At 34.4% G+C, this 16,579-nt stretch overlaps 4 protein-coding genes and 1 non-coding gene across 7 annotated transcripts in view; 3 read left to right on the forward strand and 2 right to left on the reverse strand.

The window, feature by feature from the left end:
• Positions 1 to 1,217: 1,217 nt before the first annotated feature.
• LOC115452014 lies at positions 1,218 to 2,704 on the forward strand. The gene is made up of 2 exons (XM_037446834.1): positions 1,218 to 1,594; positions 2,085 to 2,704. Exons 1-2 carry the CDS (start codon positions 1,406 to 1,408, stop codon positions 2,658 to 2,660), a joined length of 765 nt encoding a protein of 254 aa, XP_037302731.1. The 5' UTR covers positions 1,218 to 1,405; the 3' UTR covers positions 2,661 to 2,704.
• Positions 2,705 to 4,631: 1,927 nt separating this feature from the next.
• On the reverse strand, positions 4,632 to 7,650 carry LOC115452017 (short coiled-coil protein homolog). Its single transcript, XM_030180451.2, has 2 exons — positions 7,280 to 7,650; positions 4,632 to 6,394 (listed from the first exon to the last, which is right to left on the reverse strand). The coding sequence occupies exons 1-2, from the start codon at positions 7,542 to 7,544 to the stop codon at positions 6,252 to 6,254; spliced, it is 408 nt and encodes a 135-aa protein (XP_030036311.1). The 5' UTR covers positions 7,545 to 7,650; the 3' UTR covers positions 4,632 to 6,251.
• A 134-nt stretch (positions 7,651 to 7,784) lies between these two features.
• Positions 7,785 to 9,986, forward strand: LOC115452023 (39S ribosomal protein L19, mitochondrial). The gene is made up of 6 exons (XM_030180459.2): positions 7,785 to 8,077; positions 8,146 to 8,385; positions 8,497 to 8,639; positions 9,014 to 9,193; positions 9,538 to 9,692; positions 9,797 to 9,986. The coding sequence occupies exons 1-6, from the start codon at positions 8,011 to 8,013 to the stop codon at positions 9,927 to 9,929; spliced, it is 918 nt and encodes a 305-aa protein (XP_030036319.2). The 5' UTR covers positions 7,785 to 8,010; the 3' UTR covers positions 9,930 to 9,986.
• Positions 9,987 to 10,442: 456 nt separating this feature from the next.
• The window catches only part of LOC115444450, a 365,866-nt gene continuing 359,729 nt past the window's right edge, over positions 10,443 to 16,579 (forward strand). For all 3 annotated transcript variants that reach the window (XM_037446463.1, XM_037446477.1, XM_037446478.1), the window contains exon 1: positions 10,443 to 10,677. The gene's annotated coding sequence lies outside the window, so the exon portion shown is untranslated. The remainder of the gene's footprint in view (positions 10,678 to 16,579) is intronic.
• Trnav-cac lies at positions 15,715 to 15,787 on the reverse strand. The gene has a single exon. It is a non-coding gene; the product is annotated as a tRNA-Val (tRNA).

Consider the following 16,579-nt stretch of genomic DNA (forward strand, 5'->3'; position numbering starts at 1 on the left):
TTACCAGGAAAACAAAATGAGTGTTTTGTCACGGTATCACTAGTGGCACGTCACGCATCCGTCACGAGATTTTCACGCGACCACAACGTTGCCTGTTCGTGACAAGTGTCGTGCCGTTGCCACAGACTTTTAAACTGATCAATAGAAATGCCATAATGTTGTGCCAACAGACATGCTGATTCTTTGATACTGGTGTAATTACACGGTTACCTTTGAATACAGTATAATGTCGGTAGCCAACATGAAAGATTTATTTCTATTAAAAGCCTGGAAGATAATGTTATAACATTGCAACTTCCAGGCTTAGTTAGTAGGCTCAGGCTAGTCTTTACACCTTGTATATACAAGGTGAAAAGACTAAAGAGCATGCTAATTGCCTGTTAAAAGGCCTCATTTAGATATGCTAGTAGTTGCGTGCTAAATGCCGCAGGCGTTTTTAGCGTATTCGTCTAATATTAAATTAAATATGATTTAAAAATATTTTGTGTGTTTATTTCAATAATTACCCTAGTTGACATTTCACTCGCGTCTTTTTAATACTAATATTAATCCTACAAACTTCTCTATACTTTTGATTGAGCATGCTCTCTGTATACGTGTACACTAAATAAACGTCGTAATATTGTGCCTTGTTCTTTCGATTTGAAGAAATACCAAGTTATCGTTGTTAGTTAACGCAACCATGCCCCCTGACCAATGATGAGATGGGTGTTAATTAGTTTCTAAGACTCTCGTCGCACAGAAACCTATAAAACTTAGTTTAATAGGAAAAGAAAAGTTAAAATTATAAGTAGGTAATATCAGATTGACTGGTCTAAATTAATTACTTACTTATTATCGAAGATGGTAAAAGATAGAAAGAGAGAAAAATAATAAAATTTTCAGGTTTTAAAAATTACTTCAACGAGGATTACTTATAAATACTGCATAGCATGTCTTCTTTCAATAAGTACTTAATTAAGACAGCAATCAATAAATTTAACTATTTGACTTTATCTGCAATTTATTTCGAGTACTTATAAAGTACTTAAGTATCTATAAAATAGGAATACCTACGCCTGCAATGTAAGCTGCTATTGCTAAAACCTTACTTCATCTCTTGAGACTAGAGATTAGTTTTCAACAATCTTTCACTTCTCTTGGTGTGACGGTAACCTAACTAGCATAAGGTGTGGAGCGCAGGTAGAGGGGAGAGTTGCGAGCATGCTACCTACTTTTATTTAGTGTAAACTTGTTAAGCACGTAACACGCGATGGCTCGATGGGGCGACGAGAAAACTTTAAATTTTATTAGTATGTACCGCGACCATGAATGTTTGTGGAATGTTCGGTCTCCTTTATATAAAAACTAAATTTCTAGGCAACAAGCATACCAAAGTATCTTAACCTCTTTGAACGATAAATATATGGATTTAAAAAGTCTTAAAATCAAGATAAAAAACCTAAGATCGATCTACCATACAGAACTTAAAAAATTGAGAGATTCTAAACGTTCGCCCGATGGTTCGGTGTACAAGTCCAGTTTGTCTTGGTTCGACGAGATGCATTCGTTTCTTGGTGATCTAGCAGAAAACCCCGACACTAGTAGTGAAACAGTAAGTATTCACAAACTTTTTATGATGTTCTGACTAACCGCCATTTTGATCCCAATCCTTTTTTCAATCCATCGCGAAAATCAGAATAAAGGGTTTTTAGATATGCTTGCAAATGTCTTATTTTGATTGGTTTATTGTGTTACTTTATCGGCGTAATGGAAATTAGAAGTTTCAAGGTTTTAAACACGGAATGCATGTAATTAGTAAAATTTTTGTTTCCGATTAAGTACAACGTTCTCGCTTGTATTACAAGGCAATATACATTTTGCACAATTGTCATACGTCTTGATTTAAAAATCGGTGAAAATTTACATGATAGGTATGTTTAAAAACGCTATTTATATTCGGATGTTTTCTTGTTGGCTTAGGTATTCTACTAGTAGTTCTTTATAGAATTTTATCAGTGTGTTTAGCCAGGCTTTAGCCAAGTCCCCTATACTTTGTGTAATAATAACATTAATAAAAACTAGTAAAATCTTTTATGTTGCAGGAACTTCAAGTACCATCAGCAGATAACTCCGAACTGCTGATACAAGACACCAGGCTATTTACAAATGAAACAACATTCCATTCAAAGTCGCCATCGTCTACCAGCATCAGTCACACCGTCACACCAGCATCAGATCAGCATCCCTCGAAACCCAAACAGCGAAAGCTTGCACGAAAAAAACGACACGAGTCGAATGACAATTCAATTCCAAATGCCATACAAGAGCTAGAAAACATATCTAGAATCGTAAATACGCAAACTTTGCACACGGAAGACGAATTTCATTACTTCGCTTTGAGTGTAGCAGCACAATTAAGAAGTCTACCTTTACATATTGCGGTGGACACACAGAGCAAAATACAAAGCATGCTGTCCGCTGTAAGACTATCATATATATTTTCCAATAATTCATCACCATCATCACGCAATCACAATTCTTCAGACCAACCATCGTGTTCGGCTCAAGACGGGGACGCACAGGATGTGTCTGGCGAATTTGAAAGAAACGAGATACCGACACCGCATTTTGAACAAGCTGTTATTGCAACTATTAAACAAGAATCCGAAACAGACTAATTTTCTTCATTTTTAGTTTTTAAATAAATAAGTATTGAACCTGATTTCTTTATTGTATTCCCTCATTAAGGCAAAGAAGATGGAAAAATACCTTTAAATTGCGTTTAATATTTGCAAGTCCAATCTATTTCCATATTCTTTATTTATAAACAACTAGCTTTTGCCCGCGGCTCCGCCCGCGTTATAAAGTTTTTCGGGCTAAAGTTTTCCGTTATAAAAGTCACGCTATATATTTTCCCGGGAGCCTATGTTCTTCCCAGGGTCTCAAACTGTCTCCATACCAAATTTTATCCTAATACGTTGGGTAGTTTTTGACTTTAACACACACACTTTCGGGTAGACCGATGCAGCGGGGGACTTTGTGTTATGATATATTTTTGTAGAACTTTTTAAGAGGAACAATCCCGTCATACATTATTGTTGCATAACTTTAACCGTTTACGCAGCGCACGCAACAGAAGCTCTCAAAACTAATAAATTGTCCCCGTTTTTGCATCATGTTTCATTACTGCTCCGCTCCTATTGGTCATAGCGTGACGATATATAACCTATAGCACTCCAGGAACAAAGGGTTATCCAACACAAAAATATTTTTTCAGTTCGAACCGGTAGTTCCTGAGATTAGCGATTACTGCTCCGCTCCTATTGGGCATAGCGTGATGATATATATAGCCTATAGCATTCCAGGAACAAAGGGCTATCCAACACAAAAATAATTATTCAGTTCAAACTCCTAGTTTCTGAGATTAGCCATTACTGCTCTGCTCCTATTGGTCATAGCGTGATAATATATATCCTATAGCACTTCATGAACAAAGGGCTATCCAATACAAAAATAATTATTCAGTTCAAACTCCTAGTTTCTGAGATTAGCCATTACTGCTCTGCTCCTATTGGTCATAGCGTGATGATATATAGCCTATAGCACTCCAGGAACAAAAGGCTATCCAACGCAAAAAGAATTTTTCAGTTCGGACCGGTAGTTCCTGAGATTAGGCATTACTGCTCCGTTCCTATTGGGTATAGCGTGATGATATATAGCCTATAGTACTCCACGAACAAAGGGCTATCCAACGCAAAAGAATTTTTCAGTTCGGACCGGTAGTTCCTGAGATTAGGCATTACTGCTCCGCTCCTATTGGGTATAGCGTGATGATATATAGCCTATAGCACTCCACGAACATAGGGCTATCCAACGCAAAAAGAATTTTTCAGTTTGGACCGGTAGTTCCTGAGATTAGCGCGTTCAAACAAACAAACAAACAAACAAACAAACTCTTCAGCTTTATATAATAGTATAGATTAATAAATTTAATAAGAAATGACTATTTTATAACCAGGCGTTTGGCCAACATTGGTCATGGATGGTTGACGCAAATTAATCTGAAGTCATTGCGTGGCGTCATTTGACAGACGGTATTTACGTAGACCACGCAGAGGACATTATCAATACATGTGACATGTGAATCATCTTCATTATTTATTTTGGCACGTAGACGCCAAGTCTGGGTCTACAAGAATATTATTATACTGACATTATCAGGCGGCGGTTTCATGACTGAGTTTTGTGTAATACTATTAATAAACCACTCATGGTGCGTAGTTTTAATTGTTTCCGAGACTACTTTAATCATTATGAAAATAGTCGATTAAAAAAAACTCGAATTATAAAGGCAGAGTGGAATTCTTAATTTGAGAAACTAACAACAGTTTTTAACAAACGATCCCAATCTTAATCTTCGATCCGATCCAGAGAAGCCAATCAAAATAAGTCATTTGTAAGCATGTCAAATAAAACATTGTTCTGATTGGGCATTTCCACGATGGATCGAAAAAATCAATTCGGATTGTTTATTGAAAACGGAGGTAAACAGTGGGCTAGTTGTTTGGATTAACGATTATTATTATGAAAAAACCAGTAACTTGTAATTATTCAAACCATCAAATATGTCTAAAAAAGAATATGCACCATTAAACAAAATAAAATTTATATTTAAGAGCTTAAAAATAAAACTTTGATTTATTAGAATGAGAGCAGTTTTTTAACTATTCTATATTTTAATAAAATCTGGAATGTAGTTACATAGGTATTTATTAATTGGATTATTTCAACAATTATATAATATTATGTATTCCATAGTTAACCTTTTTCCAAAGGGCGTAAAGTTTATTAATGTAATTTACATAGTTCCAAAACAAAATTTATATATCCGATTGCCCCACATATTATTTATGTAGTTTGCGCCCAATTTGCAAATGTGTATAAATTGAGATATTTTAATATATAATTATTTTCTAAACATACCTGTGTATATAGCCTTTATAAAGCTAAGCTCTATATAATTTACATATATTTATATAACTGTGATTTGTATGCAGTGCTGACACATGAACACCTAATTACACACATTAACACTCATTTTTTTTATATAACCTGACTATACGTTTGTTAGTCTGGCAGGGCCGGCTTATACAAACACACCAGACTGTCGGGAGAGTGCTTTAGGCACACGAAACCCTTAACTTAACACCCATATTCACAAACAATACTATGAGGACGTACAGTACTCCCGAATGCTTGATGTTAAGATTTTTTTACTTTGGCTTTTGAGGCTTTGCTTATCTCACAGTGAAATAAAGAAATATCCTGTTACAATATTTAGTAATTACAACACAATCATGATACAAGCACTGGGTAACATACTTTTTACCATAGCACTGCCTTGTCCTTAGGTAACATTTGTGAATATGGATGTAATTACTCTCGTAAATATAATTTACCATACCAATAAACATTTATCAGTGTTTTAATTATTCATTGTTTTGTTACATTACACACAATTTACGTAAAAAACAAAACACTACTTAAGTTGAACAATAATTAAAATATGTATTTGCAAGGCCCCTTATTGGGCCATTATATTAGGTACTTTGGGTACAAGGTGATATAAAACTTCAAAACATACACTTATACAGATTTAAGAGATCATAACAACTTTGTTACACAGGTATATTGCTAAAAACTAAATATTTCCTTGTAATTCTGTGTTATTAATACTGAATGTAATAAAAACAAAACAAATCAATTTCTCATAATATATACCTAATAAAATAATTCAGATCAATATATTAAGAAATTTATATATAAATCATGAGAGCCATTAATTTCCATTTATAATATTATATTTATTTTACTGAATCACATTCCTAATTGTACAAGCACACCTTTTACCAATGCAATGCAGAAGCATGTTGTGTAAAATCACATATTTTTTGTAATTTGACATTAGCTGGAAAGCATATCCTTAATTATTTCTTTAAACATAATTAATCATTTTACTGTAAAATTATTTATTATGATTGCAATAGTAACTAACAACATCAACTAATATCATTCCTTGGTGTGGTGAGATGATGACAAATTGCTTTGAGTGTATCATAAGCATAATTGCCTTGTAAAATATACAATTAAAAACATTTTAATTTGATCATTAAATTATTTCAGTGTCTAGATGCCAAACATTTCTGCCATTGCACCAATTTTAAATAAAAGTTAAAAGGGTAATTTTACAGCGAGAGAATGACAAATGATTACTTTTTATGTACATTAGGAGTGGTTGATTGAAAAACTGATGAGGCCGACATTAAGTTTTCTATATACTGTCCCAGTACTTGATTCTCTGAACGTAATTTCAGATTTTCTTCTTTTACTGAGTCCACCCTCTGGGACAGATCTGGAAAGCACATTGTACTTTATTAGTGGTATACAAAGGAACATAATATTATTGAGACTTTAAAAATGCAGTTGGTGTAGTAATGTCAATTATGATTATTTAATATTTGCCATGGTTACAATTTACATTTTTGTAACTCGGTTTTGAGGTCAAAAGTGATTGTAATAAATAAAATGATTCTCTCCGATAATAAATTCTGCTCTTAAGTTTCACTGAAGTACTTATTAAAATTAATTAATTATGAAAAGTATAGAAAATTAATCCATAAATTCTAACCTCAAGATGAATTAGTGCTCATCGGCTGCTATCGCAACTTGCTCGCACATACTTTGCAAAGTTTCAACATAACTTAACCGATTTGAGGATTTCTATGACATACCTTTTTTAAAGATAAACTTGTAATATACATACATCTAATGGGCAAAAAACCAGGTGTAACTAACATTCACATTTTCTTACTATGGTAATATTGTATATTTATTTTCACAAAGTGCATTTTTAGTCTTTGATGAATACCTTCCCTTTTGCGAAAGTAAAAATTTACACAGAATTTTGACAACCAAATATTACTTCAGTATTTTTTCAAGTACATACCTAGTATGTACGTATTTTGGCCATATAAAAAGTAAAATAATCTTAACTCATTTACTGAAAATTTGGTACATTCTAACCTCGGAAATCGTTTTATTATAAGTGCAGACAAAACATAAACCAAATAAAGCCATTTTGACCACGAATTCTCGTTACAAGATACTAAATCGTAACTCAATTTTAATCATTATAACGCATAACATATCTTTCTTAACATTTCTTGTGGATTCATCGTTCCACAAAGCATTAATTACTAGTTATGACTAATAACATTGTTCAACAATCAACATTTACCATCCAATGTGTTCTGTAACTCCAACACTTGTGATATGAGTCTCGCTTTCTCCTCTTGCTCGTCGATTCCGGAGTCTGGTTCGAAGCTCGCTGGTCCATTCAGGCCAGGACTGGAAGATCCTCCTGTATACGAACTCGGCAGGGAGTCCATCGACCGACCATGATCTAGATGATTGTTTTCCATATCATCTGTAATAATTACTTGCGGGTCGTCGTCAGCTAAAGGAATGTTATCATCGTTACACTTCTGCATTATTGAGGACATGGATTTGTGAAGTAATTTCCAGGAAACACGATGAAAATTGGGTCAAGAAATCGATTTTCTTGTTTGTTTGACGTTCAATTTGACATTTGACAATCGGAACTTCGAATCAAACTGACAAATAAATAGTTGCCATATTTATAAATTGATATATACATTTTTTATCTATAGATTACCAAATGAATGAGCGGAAATGCCGAAAAAAATAATATTCAAATAAAAAAAAAATATACAATTACCTACACTGAGTGATAAAAATAACAATTTAGAAAACTTACGTTCAAAATAGTATAAATAATTATTAGGGAATCAAATAATTTACAGAAAAGATTATTTCTAGTATAAACAAACTACAAAACGTTCTGTCAAATTATATTGTGATTTTGAGTCGTGAGAAATGTTCTTAAGTTATTAGTTATTGTACATTCTTAAGTGAAAATCTGAGTTTTTAACCTTTTTATAAAAAAATATGGCTATGGCCCTCAGAAAATTGCCGACGGATATAATATCCGCAACCAAATGGGTGATCCGAAGAGGTTATAACATCTACTTTTTAACGAACAGGATTTTGCGATTTTATGTCTAAATATAATGATATTTTTAGAGTTCAGAGCACTTTCTACACTGCCGGAGAGAGTGGAGGAGCCTCCACAAGAAGAACCTAAAGAGGTTCCTCAGCGTCGAGGACCTAAGAGCACAAATCCCATTTTAGAACACCGACATATATATCCAGAGTTTCTTCCCGATCCCAACCCTAAATGGAGGAACAGTCTTCGCGAGAAGATGGAGAGAGCCGATATGTTAAAACGGAGACAACAGATTGATATTCCTGAGTTTTATGTTGGTATGTATAATGCTTACATTTATTGTCATTGTTTCTTGAATATATACTCTTTGGTATTAAAAAAGCCATATCAGGTGCCATACTTACCATCGTCTTTAATACTGTTTTCAGGTTCCATCCTAGCGGTGACAATCGCAGACCCTCATGCCCAAGGCAAGACCAACAAATTTGTTGGTATTTGCATTGAACGTAAGGGCTGTGGATTGAGAGCAGAGTTCACTTTGAGGAATGTTGTTGATCATCAGGGTTTGGAGGTAACCCTATTTTATTTGGTTTTAATGGTAGATTGTACTTTAAAAAGAATAACTTGGCAACTTTAAAATGAAAGAAAGAACCTTGCTATGCAAATTGAAACATGTACTATCCTGCCTGTCAAGCAGCATAATCCATGAAGGTCAAATGCACCAACATCAATTGAGTAAGCATGTTAGGATCCATATCCACAGATCTTTCTGCCAAATATCCATATCTGCAGATATTCTTTGTTAATGATTCACCACCTCACTGTTATCAACTATGTTATATGTTACCTTACTTAGCATTCATATAGCATATGTACTTATTTATTCAAACACAATAATCTATAAATCAATACCTAGACTCATATGATATTGGTATCCCATTCCAGGTTAGATACGATCTTTACGATCCAACAATTCACAAGATACAAGTCCTTCGTCTGGAGAAACGCCTTGATGATAAACTGTTTTATTTGAGAGATGCTCTGCCTGAATACAGCACTTTCCCTCTGGACATGGACCCCGAGATATTGCCCGAGGGTACACCGGTGCCTGTTAATCCTTTGAAGGTAATTAAGGAGTTTTTAATAATTCAAAATTAAATCTAGGGACAAAGCAATGTTAGGTTTTCTTATTAGTCTGCCTAGTGACTGCAATTGATTTAAAGTGGTGATAGGCTTGCCCTCTAATAATGGGACGTAACAGATACATAGTGAAAAGTGGGTGCCCAAGTCACACTGTTGCCTGACCCTTTGTGAATAACGCAGTGATGTGCGTTGGTTTGTTTTGTTTATTTAAAAGGAATTTCAATCATGAACGAAATGAATGTACAAAAAGTTTTCCACTGTAGACAATTTTGATTATTTTAAACACAAAGTTAAAAATGATTTGAATCTCTAATTTTCTGTTTTAGGTAAAACTGAAACCCAAACCATGGTTGGAAAGATGGGAGCGTCAAGAGCTGAAAGGAATTGCCAACATTGAGCAATATTTGACTACAACTAATAGATTAAATCGCAAACTTAGGCAAACACCTTGGGAGAAATTCGATTTGATGAAGCAGTACAGGTGCTTAATTTTTTTAATAATTAAAATATTATATATTTTTACAAGACAATAATTGACTAATATTTGACCATAAATAATTTGCCAATAAACATATATTTTTCCAGAAAAACGATACCGATGGAGGAACAAAGCGACATCTGGTCTGAGGTCAATAATCAGCTGCAACAATTACAAATGGCGCGTAAGAAGATGGCCAGGAAACGCACTTTTACAGCACCCAAAACGCAACTTGGTTAATTGTATTTAATAATGTAATTGAAAGTTAGTAAAATAAACAATATAATAGTACAATAATTGATTTTATTTTGAAAATCTTTCTATTAAATCTAGCGCGATAATTTCTCTACAATGTACAGCTCAATGTAATTTATTGCCACAATGCTGTTGCCGTTAATAGTTCACAAAGTTTATTATTGTTGCCAATTTCATTCACTAGATGGCACTACACGTATTTAAATATCGTAAAAGGTTAGTTCACACCTAACAGATTTATACTTATTGGATTTTTGATTGAATCACGAAAGAAATAAAAAGTATTATATATATTGATAAAAAATATATGCGAATTTCCTTCTGTATCTAAATATAAAAGCAACATCAATACTTCATTATAATTGGACTACTCTATGCAGATTTTATCTTTCGTCGTAACAATGTGAAATAGACATACTTTAATGTTTCATTAGGGAGTATTGAAAAATAGTTCTTATGTCATAGACTATACGGGCTAGTTAGTTTTAAATATAATTTAGTCGAGTAATAAAATTGTTTCTTGTGTGCGGTAAAGTTGGTCGGTGGCCGTGGGGAAGTTTGTTGTTCATGAATGCATTTTTCATGTTTTCACATGAATTTATTGAAAAAATACAAGATTATTGCATAAAACAAGTGCTGTTTGTGTTGTGATAGTGATTAACGAACTTTTCTTTGTGTATTTTAGTGCGGATGTTGGACAAATGCAAGTTTGGTTGCATTCACCTGTAGCCGGGTAAGTTATTTATGTGCTTAATTTTGCGAATAACTTCCATGTGATTTGTTTTTAGTGAAGCCTTATAAGTAGAAGAACGCCGTAATTGTGGCGTAATAAGCTTAACCGTTACAGTAATGCTTGCTTACGGTATCGCTTTTGTAATTTACTTGGCCAACAGTTTTGGTGTAATAAAACTGCAGCTGCATTTCTTTCAACCTTGATTTATCGATTATGCGTCACTGTAACTGGACGTTGTGTTTGCCTTGATTTTGCAATTATTATCCTATCAAAGGTTTTGACGAATACGATTCGCGATTCTGTGTAATCTTTGGATTTACCTGATATGTTATCAATGAAAAATGTACCTAAAGTAAGTTATTGTTTCAGATAATAATGGTATATATGTTTATTGTAGGTAATCACACTAAAATGTAATATTATTATATAATAAAATTACCCTAGAAACTTTAATCTTTATATTAAGTACTTTCTTATTTTAATCAATTGGTGTTTGTATAGGAAGAGATTTTTATTTAAAATACTGTTATTGAGTTTATTAAGCACATTTTAAATATTTTAATAAATGTCTGGGTTTTTATCCTATAGAAATCAGAATAATTTTTTTTAATTCAATAAATATTTCTGTATTTTATAAATTAATTTAAATAATTATTTGGGGACATAACAGATAATGCATTTTAAATTCATATCCAGAATGAGGTAAGGAAAGCTCGAGAAAATGATAATTAAATAAGTAGTAATACTAAATTGGCAGATGGCAAGTGCACATTGCCAAAATTGCTTCAAAGGACTTTTTAAAATTTCCCTTCTTATTAATCAAAATGTCTCTACCATGGCAGCTTTGATTGCCAATTTATACATATAATATAAATAGCCAGCTCAGCTGTTTCATACAAAGGCCGTTGACATGAATCTGTTGGCATAGAAATAAACCTACATTACAGATTCTTTTGTGAGTAAATATCAAACAATACACATAAAAAAAGAAGGTACCTAGATTTATTTAAATTTCGAACATTTGTGTTAATACAAAAAAATAAAATTTGGCACTTAGGATATTATGCTTTATTTGTTTTTAAGAATACAGTAAAGGTATGCTCACCATGACATTATTAAGTATAAAATTTATAATAAGATTACGTAAATTATAGGAATCTGCAAAATGGTGTCTGCAAAATTTTATGGTACTGTTTAGAAATGTTTAGTAGCAAATAACAATAGATGTATTAAATACACACAAAAGTAAGATCTGTGTGGTATAAACTTTTAAAACCATAATTGTTTGCAATAGCTATTAATTACTTAAGTAGTTGTTGTTACTGTGGAAATCTGAAATATATAAAATGTTATTTGAGCTCTAAACAGGTGTGTATAATGTTTTTTTCATCAAATATAAAATGTTATACAATAATAGTAGTCATTATAGTAGATTATTTGCACATGATGGCACTATTGCACTGAGAAAAAACATGGAAATCCTATGGCCCATTACAGTCGACCACTCCGCTGCATATGCCATGGTTCCCCGCAGGGAATAATAAAATAAAATAATGGGGTCCCGGATTTGAGGTCCCGGTTGGGCAGTGATACTAGGTTTTTCTGCTCAGTATCAGCCCGGAATCAGTATCAGTAGAATTAGTGCCTGATTCGGTGATAGGCTTGTTCTCTGTCACATCAAGGGGCACAACAAATATGGTGAAAAGCAGGTGACTTGAGTGCATCTCAGCGTATCCCATAAGGGATAAAAGTGTGATATTTGTTTTGTTTTTTATTCCTATAACAACCTTTTTTTAAAACACTAGTTTATCTCTGAAGCTTTAGCATACAAGCACTTGGATTAGTCATCGACGGCCATAGTTCACGGCATCGCATTCGGGTTCAAAGGTCACCGACCGATAATCCAATCAGCCGGTGACAGCTCCGAGTGTAAACGCAACGTGACGATGCCTTGCGCAGGGTTGCTGCTTTCCGGGCACATTTTTTATAAATAGTTCAGTTGCGACAATTCTGGATTTTTAGTGTTTGCGAATAATAAGTACATTGCCTGGTATTGGAAATATCGTGCTCGCGCGTAAAAACAAAATAATTGAGTTGGCTAGTTTGCTGTCGGACAATAGATCGTGATCAAAATAATCTTGGTTCTGTTTGACGACGGTCAGGTGGCATTTATTCGTTTCATACGAATGTATTAATACTTCACGTTTAGTTATCCGCTATGGGGTTCTTAACGCGTCCCAGATATATTTGCGAAAACGGAGGACTTATTTGAGGTTATTGTGTTATTGTCAATGTGTGGCCATCCATTATAAGTACAATATACATAATCAAATTGTCCGTGATGGGCTTCTTAGAGTTGCAGATATATTTTCGTAAAAGGAGAATTTTTGATACTAAATTTGGTAATTAATCATAAACAAATGTTTCATTTTACGTAATATTATTATATATATTGCATAATTAATGACGTAAAGTATTAGTCTCCTTTATGTCAACTTATACAGGAAGATCAAATCCATTTCTTCACGTCTACCGAAAGTCTCCTTTTATGGTAACACTTTCGTATCCAGAAATAGTGGCGGCTGTCATTTGTTTTGATGTAGCACGTTTACACGTCTTACGAAAGCGGAAGAGTACAATAAAAAACAAAATGGCGTCGTAAACGATGCGCCTGAGCACCCCACCTGATTGAAGATCGTCTCTAAAGTTGGATGACTACATGACACAGACAGATGACGGAAAAATGGTTTTGAGTTACTGAATTGAGGGAGGCTTATTGTTAGTGTTTTATATACATAGCCATAGGCACGTGCACCTTCTTGCACCCCCCTCGTACCCAGAAATAAATCATAAAAAATATAAGTGACTGAATAAATCTGCAACAATTGGAAGTATCGACCAAAGAGGTTTTTTATGATGAAGGGTGTAAAAAACCCGCGCGATTTGAATTGGAAAAAAAATATTGATATCATGTAGTATTGTGCGTAGGTGCAGATTCACCTCCCTAAAACTAATCTTGACGGCGCCCATATCCATAGCCACAGGTCTATGAAAAAAATATATATTTTTATTTAACACAAAAGATCTTATACGTAATCCATATACAAAGTATGAAATTTTCAGTACGAAATGAATCAATGTATTGACAACGATCCCCACACTAGGCAAGCCTGTAAACTAGTATTAAACTACTATTTAAACTAGTATTTATTGATAAGGCACGAAAGCTAGTTAGTAATGCAATTGATAACTTACTACAGTTAAAAGTGTTTATTCTTCTTAAAAAGACTGCATCAAATACCATCCATCAGATTACAAATCTGAACTCCGCTCCAATGTGAACATTCTATTGATATTTTTACTCAAAATCCCCAATGGGCTTTCATGTTTACGATCCGTTAAAGGAGAAATGCTTTTAATGTAAAAATTAATAAAACCCGGCGATGTGGCTTTGAAGTGTTTTCGCTTAGCGTGAATGGCAATTGACGTTGCCGTCATTTTTGTTCAATTTTGAAGTCTGGAGGAAATGGCGCTTGCGAGTTCCGGAAGAGGCACTTTTGAAGATATGGTTTCAACAAAAAAAAAACATTAATGTACACTATAAATATAGAAGCAACATATTGTTTAAATTGTGAGGAATTTCTGGATATGAACGATATAGGTTAGTTCAAAACCGTTTCAACTTAATGCACTACACAGATTATAATGTACTAGCTTTTGCCCGCGGCTCCGCCCGCGTTATAAAGTTTTTCAGGCTAAAGTTTTCCGTTATAAAAGTAGTAGTTTCCCGGGAGCCTATGTTCTTCCCAGGGTCTCAAACTATCTCCATATCAAATTTCATCTTAATACGTTGGGTAGTTTTTGAATTTAACACGTTCAGCCAGACAGATGCAGCGGGGGACTTTGTTTTATAATATATTTTTTAGAACTTTTTAAGAGGAACAATCCCGTCATACATCATTGTTGCATAACTTTAACCGTTTACGCAGCGCAGGCAACGGAAGCTCTCAAAACTAATAATTTTCTCTGTTTTTGCAACATGTTTCATTACTGCTCCGCTCCTATTAGTCATAGCGTGATGATATATAGCCTATAGCACTCCAGGAACAAAGGGCTATCCAACGCAAAAAGATTTTTTCAGTTTGGACCGGTAGTTCCTGAGATGAGCCATTACTGCTCCGCTCCTATTGGGTATAGCGTGATGATATATAGCCTATAGCACTACACGAACAAAGGGCTATCCAACACAAAAATAATTTTTCAGTTTGGACCGGTATTTCCTGAGATGAGCCATTACTGCTCCGCTCCTATTGGGTATAGCGTGATGATATATAGCCTATAGCACTCCACGAACAAAGGGCTATCCAACGCAAAAAGAATTTTTCGATTTGGACCGGTAGTTCCTGAGATTAGCGCGTTCAAACAAACAAACAAACAAACAAACTCTTCAGCTTTATATAATAGTATAGATTATGAAGTGCACAATGACTAATATGAGACTAGAATGGCTTATTTTCTTACATACGATTTAAATCAACGTTTATATAATACTACCAATTAAATCATTCACAAGTAACAACTAACAATTAACTTGACCTGAGCCTATCAGTTTATTAACGAATAACTGTTAATTATGGCTTCGCCCGCGTTTTAAAAAGTTTTCCGGGATAAAAAACCTAAAGCGCCTTCATATTAGTGAAACAATTTTCAAAATCGCTTTAGTAATTCCAGAGATTAGTCCCTTAAAACTTTTCCTCGTTATAATATTGGTATAGGACATAGGTTAACATATTTATCCACTAAGCGAGATAACCCATCAGGCATTTAAAAGGTCGATACAGTTCCGCGTACAGAAATTATCCTATCTAGTGCGGTACTTGCGTCTGTGCCGCTTTCTAAATTTAATTACCACGCCTTGCCTCTTGTTGGGTACGCATTGTCAACATTCTACCGCGTCATTATCTCGATAATCATTTCCTCGGCTTAAAGTAGGTCATTTGCATGGGAAATTGAAAAATAAAATGTAAAAAGTTGGACTGTTTCCGCCCGGGATCGAACCGGGGACCTTGTGCGTGTGAAGCACACGTGATAACCGCTACACTACGGAAACGATATGTAGAGTGCTGAAATAGTCTGTTGGTAGATTGAATATTGGTAAGTAATAAAATTCATTCAGCGTCCAATACTGAAGTACGCTTTTCTCAGTGCACGCCATCTATCCTGGTCTAGACCAATTCGCATGCATATGCTAACCTCAATCTATGTTAATATCTTTATTAATGATGCAGACCTACTCAAGGAAGATGAGCGGCAATGACGGAAATCCATGCTTATCTATAATAGGAAAATAATAGTAATCACTTTTTTTAAAAGCGGCGATAGCCTACTTGTTTGTGGAACGGACTGCCGAGACGAATATCCGCAGGTTCAAAACCCAAGGGCACACCTCTGACTTTTCTAAAATTATGTGTGTATTTTTTGTGAATTATCGCTTGCTTTAACGGTGAAGGAAAACATCGTGAGGAAACCTGCACACCTGAAAAGTTGTCTATAGGAATTTCGAAGGTGTGTGAATTCTGCCAATCCGCACTAGGCCAGCGCGGTGGACTAAGGCCTAATCCCTCTCAGTAGTAGAGGAGGCTCGTGCCCAACAGTGGGACAGTGTATAATACAGGGGTGATGTTCTTATATTACCTTTTTTCGATTACTTAATGTAATTTTGTTAAGTCTTGTTCACATCGGTTTAAGATGCCTGAATAAGATATGTATCTATATTTGCCTAATGGCCGCGTAAGTAAATAGTTTCTAGAGCGCCAATACTATCTGGTGATTTGAACGCAATCCGATCGTAAGGTAAACGAGTCGCATAACTAACTGCCAGTAAATGTTGCTAACTGGAACC

Source organism: Manduca sexta, chromosome 6 (assembly GCF_014839805.1).
Source record: "Manduca sexta isolate Smith_Timp_Sample1 chromosome 6, JHU_Msex_v1.0, whole genome shotgun sequence".
Lineage (NCBI taxonomy): Eukaryota > Metazoa > Arthropoda > Insecta > Lepidoptera > Sphingidae > Manduca > Manduca sexta.

Excerpts from the sequence above, each read along its gene's own strand:
- LOC115452014 (XM_037446834.1), top strand. The coding sequence starts at position 1,406 with ATGGATTTAAAAAGTCTTAAAATCAAGATAAAAAACCTAAGATCGATC. Across the intron at positions 1,595-2,084 it reads CCGACACTAGTAGTGAAACA|GAACTTCAAGTACCATCAGC; the intron begins GTAAGTATTCAC and ends TTTATGTTGCAG.
- LOC115452017 (XM_030180451.2), bottom strand. The coding sequence starts at position 7,544 with ATGTCCTCAATAATGCAGAAGTGTAACGATGATAACATTCCTTTAGCT. Across the intron at positions 6,395-7,279 it reads GTTACAGAACACATTGGATG|ATCTGTCCCAGAGGGTGGAC; the intron begins GTAAATGTTGAT and ends TGTGCTTTCCAG.
- LOC115452023 (XM_030180459.2), top strand. The coding sequence starts at position 8,011 with ATGGCTATGGCCCTCAGAAAATTGCCGACGGATATAATATCCGCAACC. Across the intron at positions 8,386-8,496 it reads TATTCCTGAGTTTTATGTTG|GTTCCATCCTAGCGGTGACA; the intron begins GTATGTATAATG and ends TACTGTTTTCAG. Across the intron at positions 9,693-9,796 it reads GATTTGATGAAGCAGTACAG|AAAAACGATACCGATGGAGG; the intron begins GTGCTTAATTTT and ends ATATTTTTCCAG.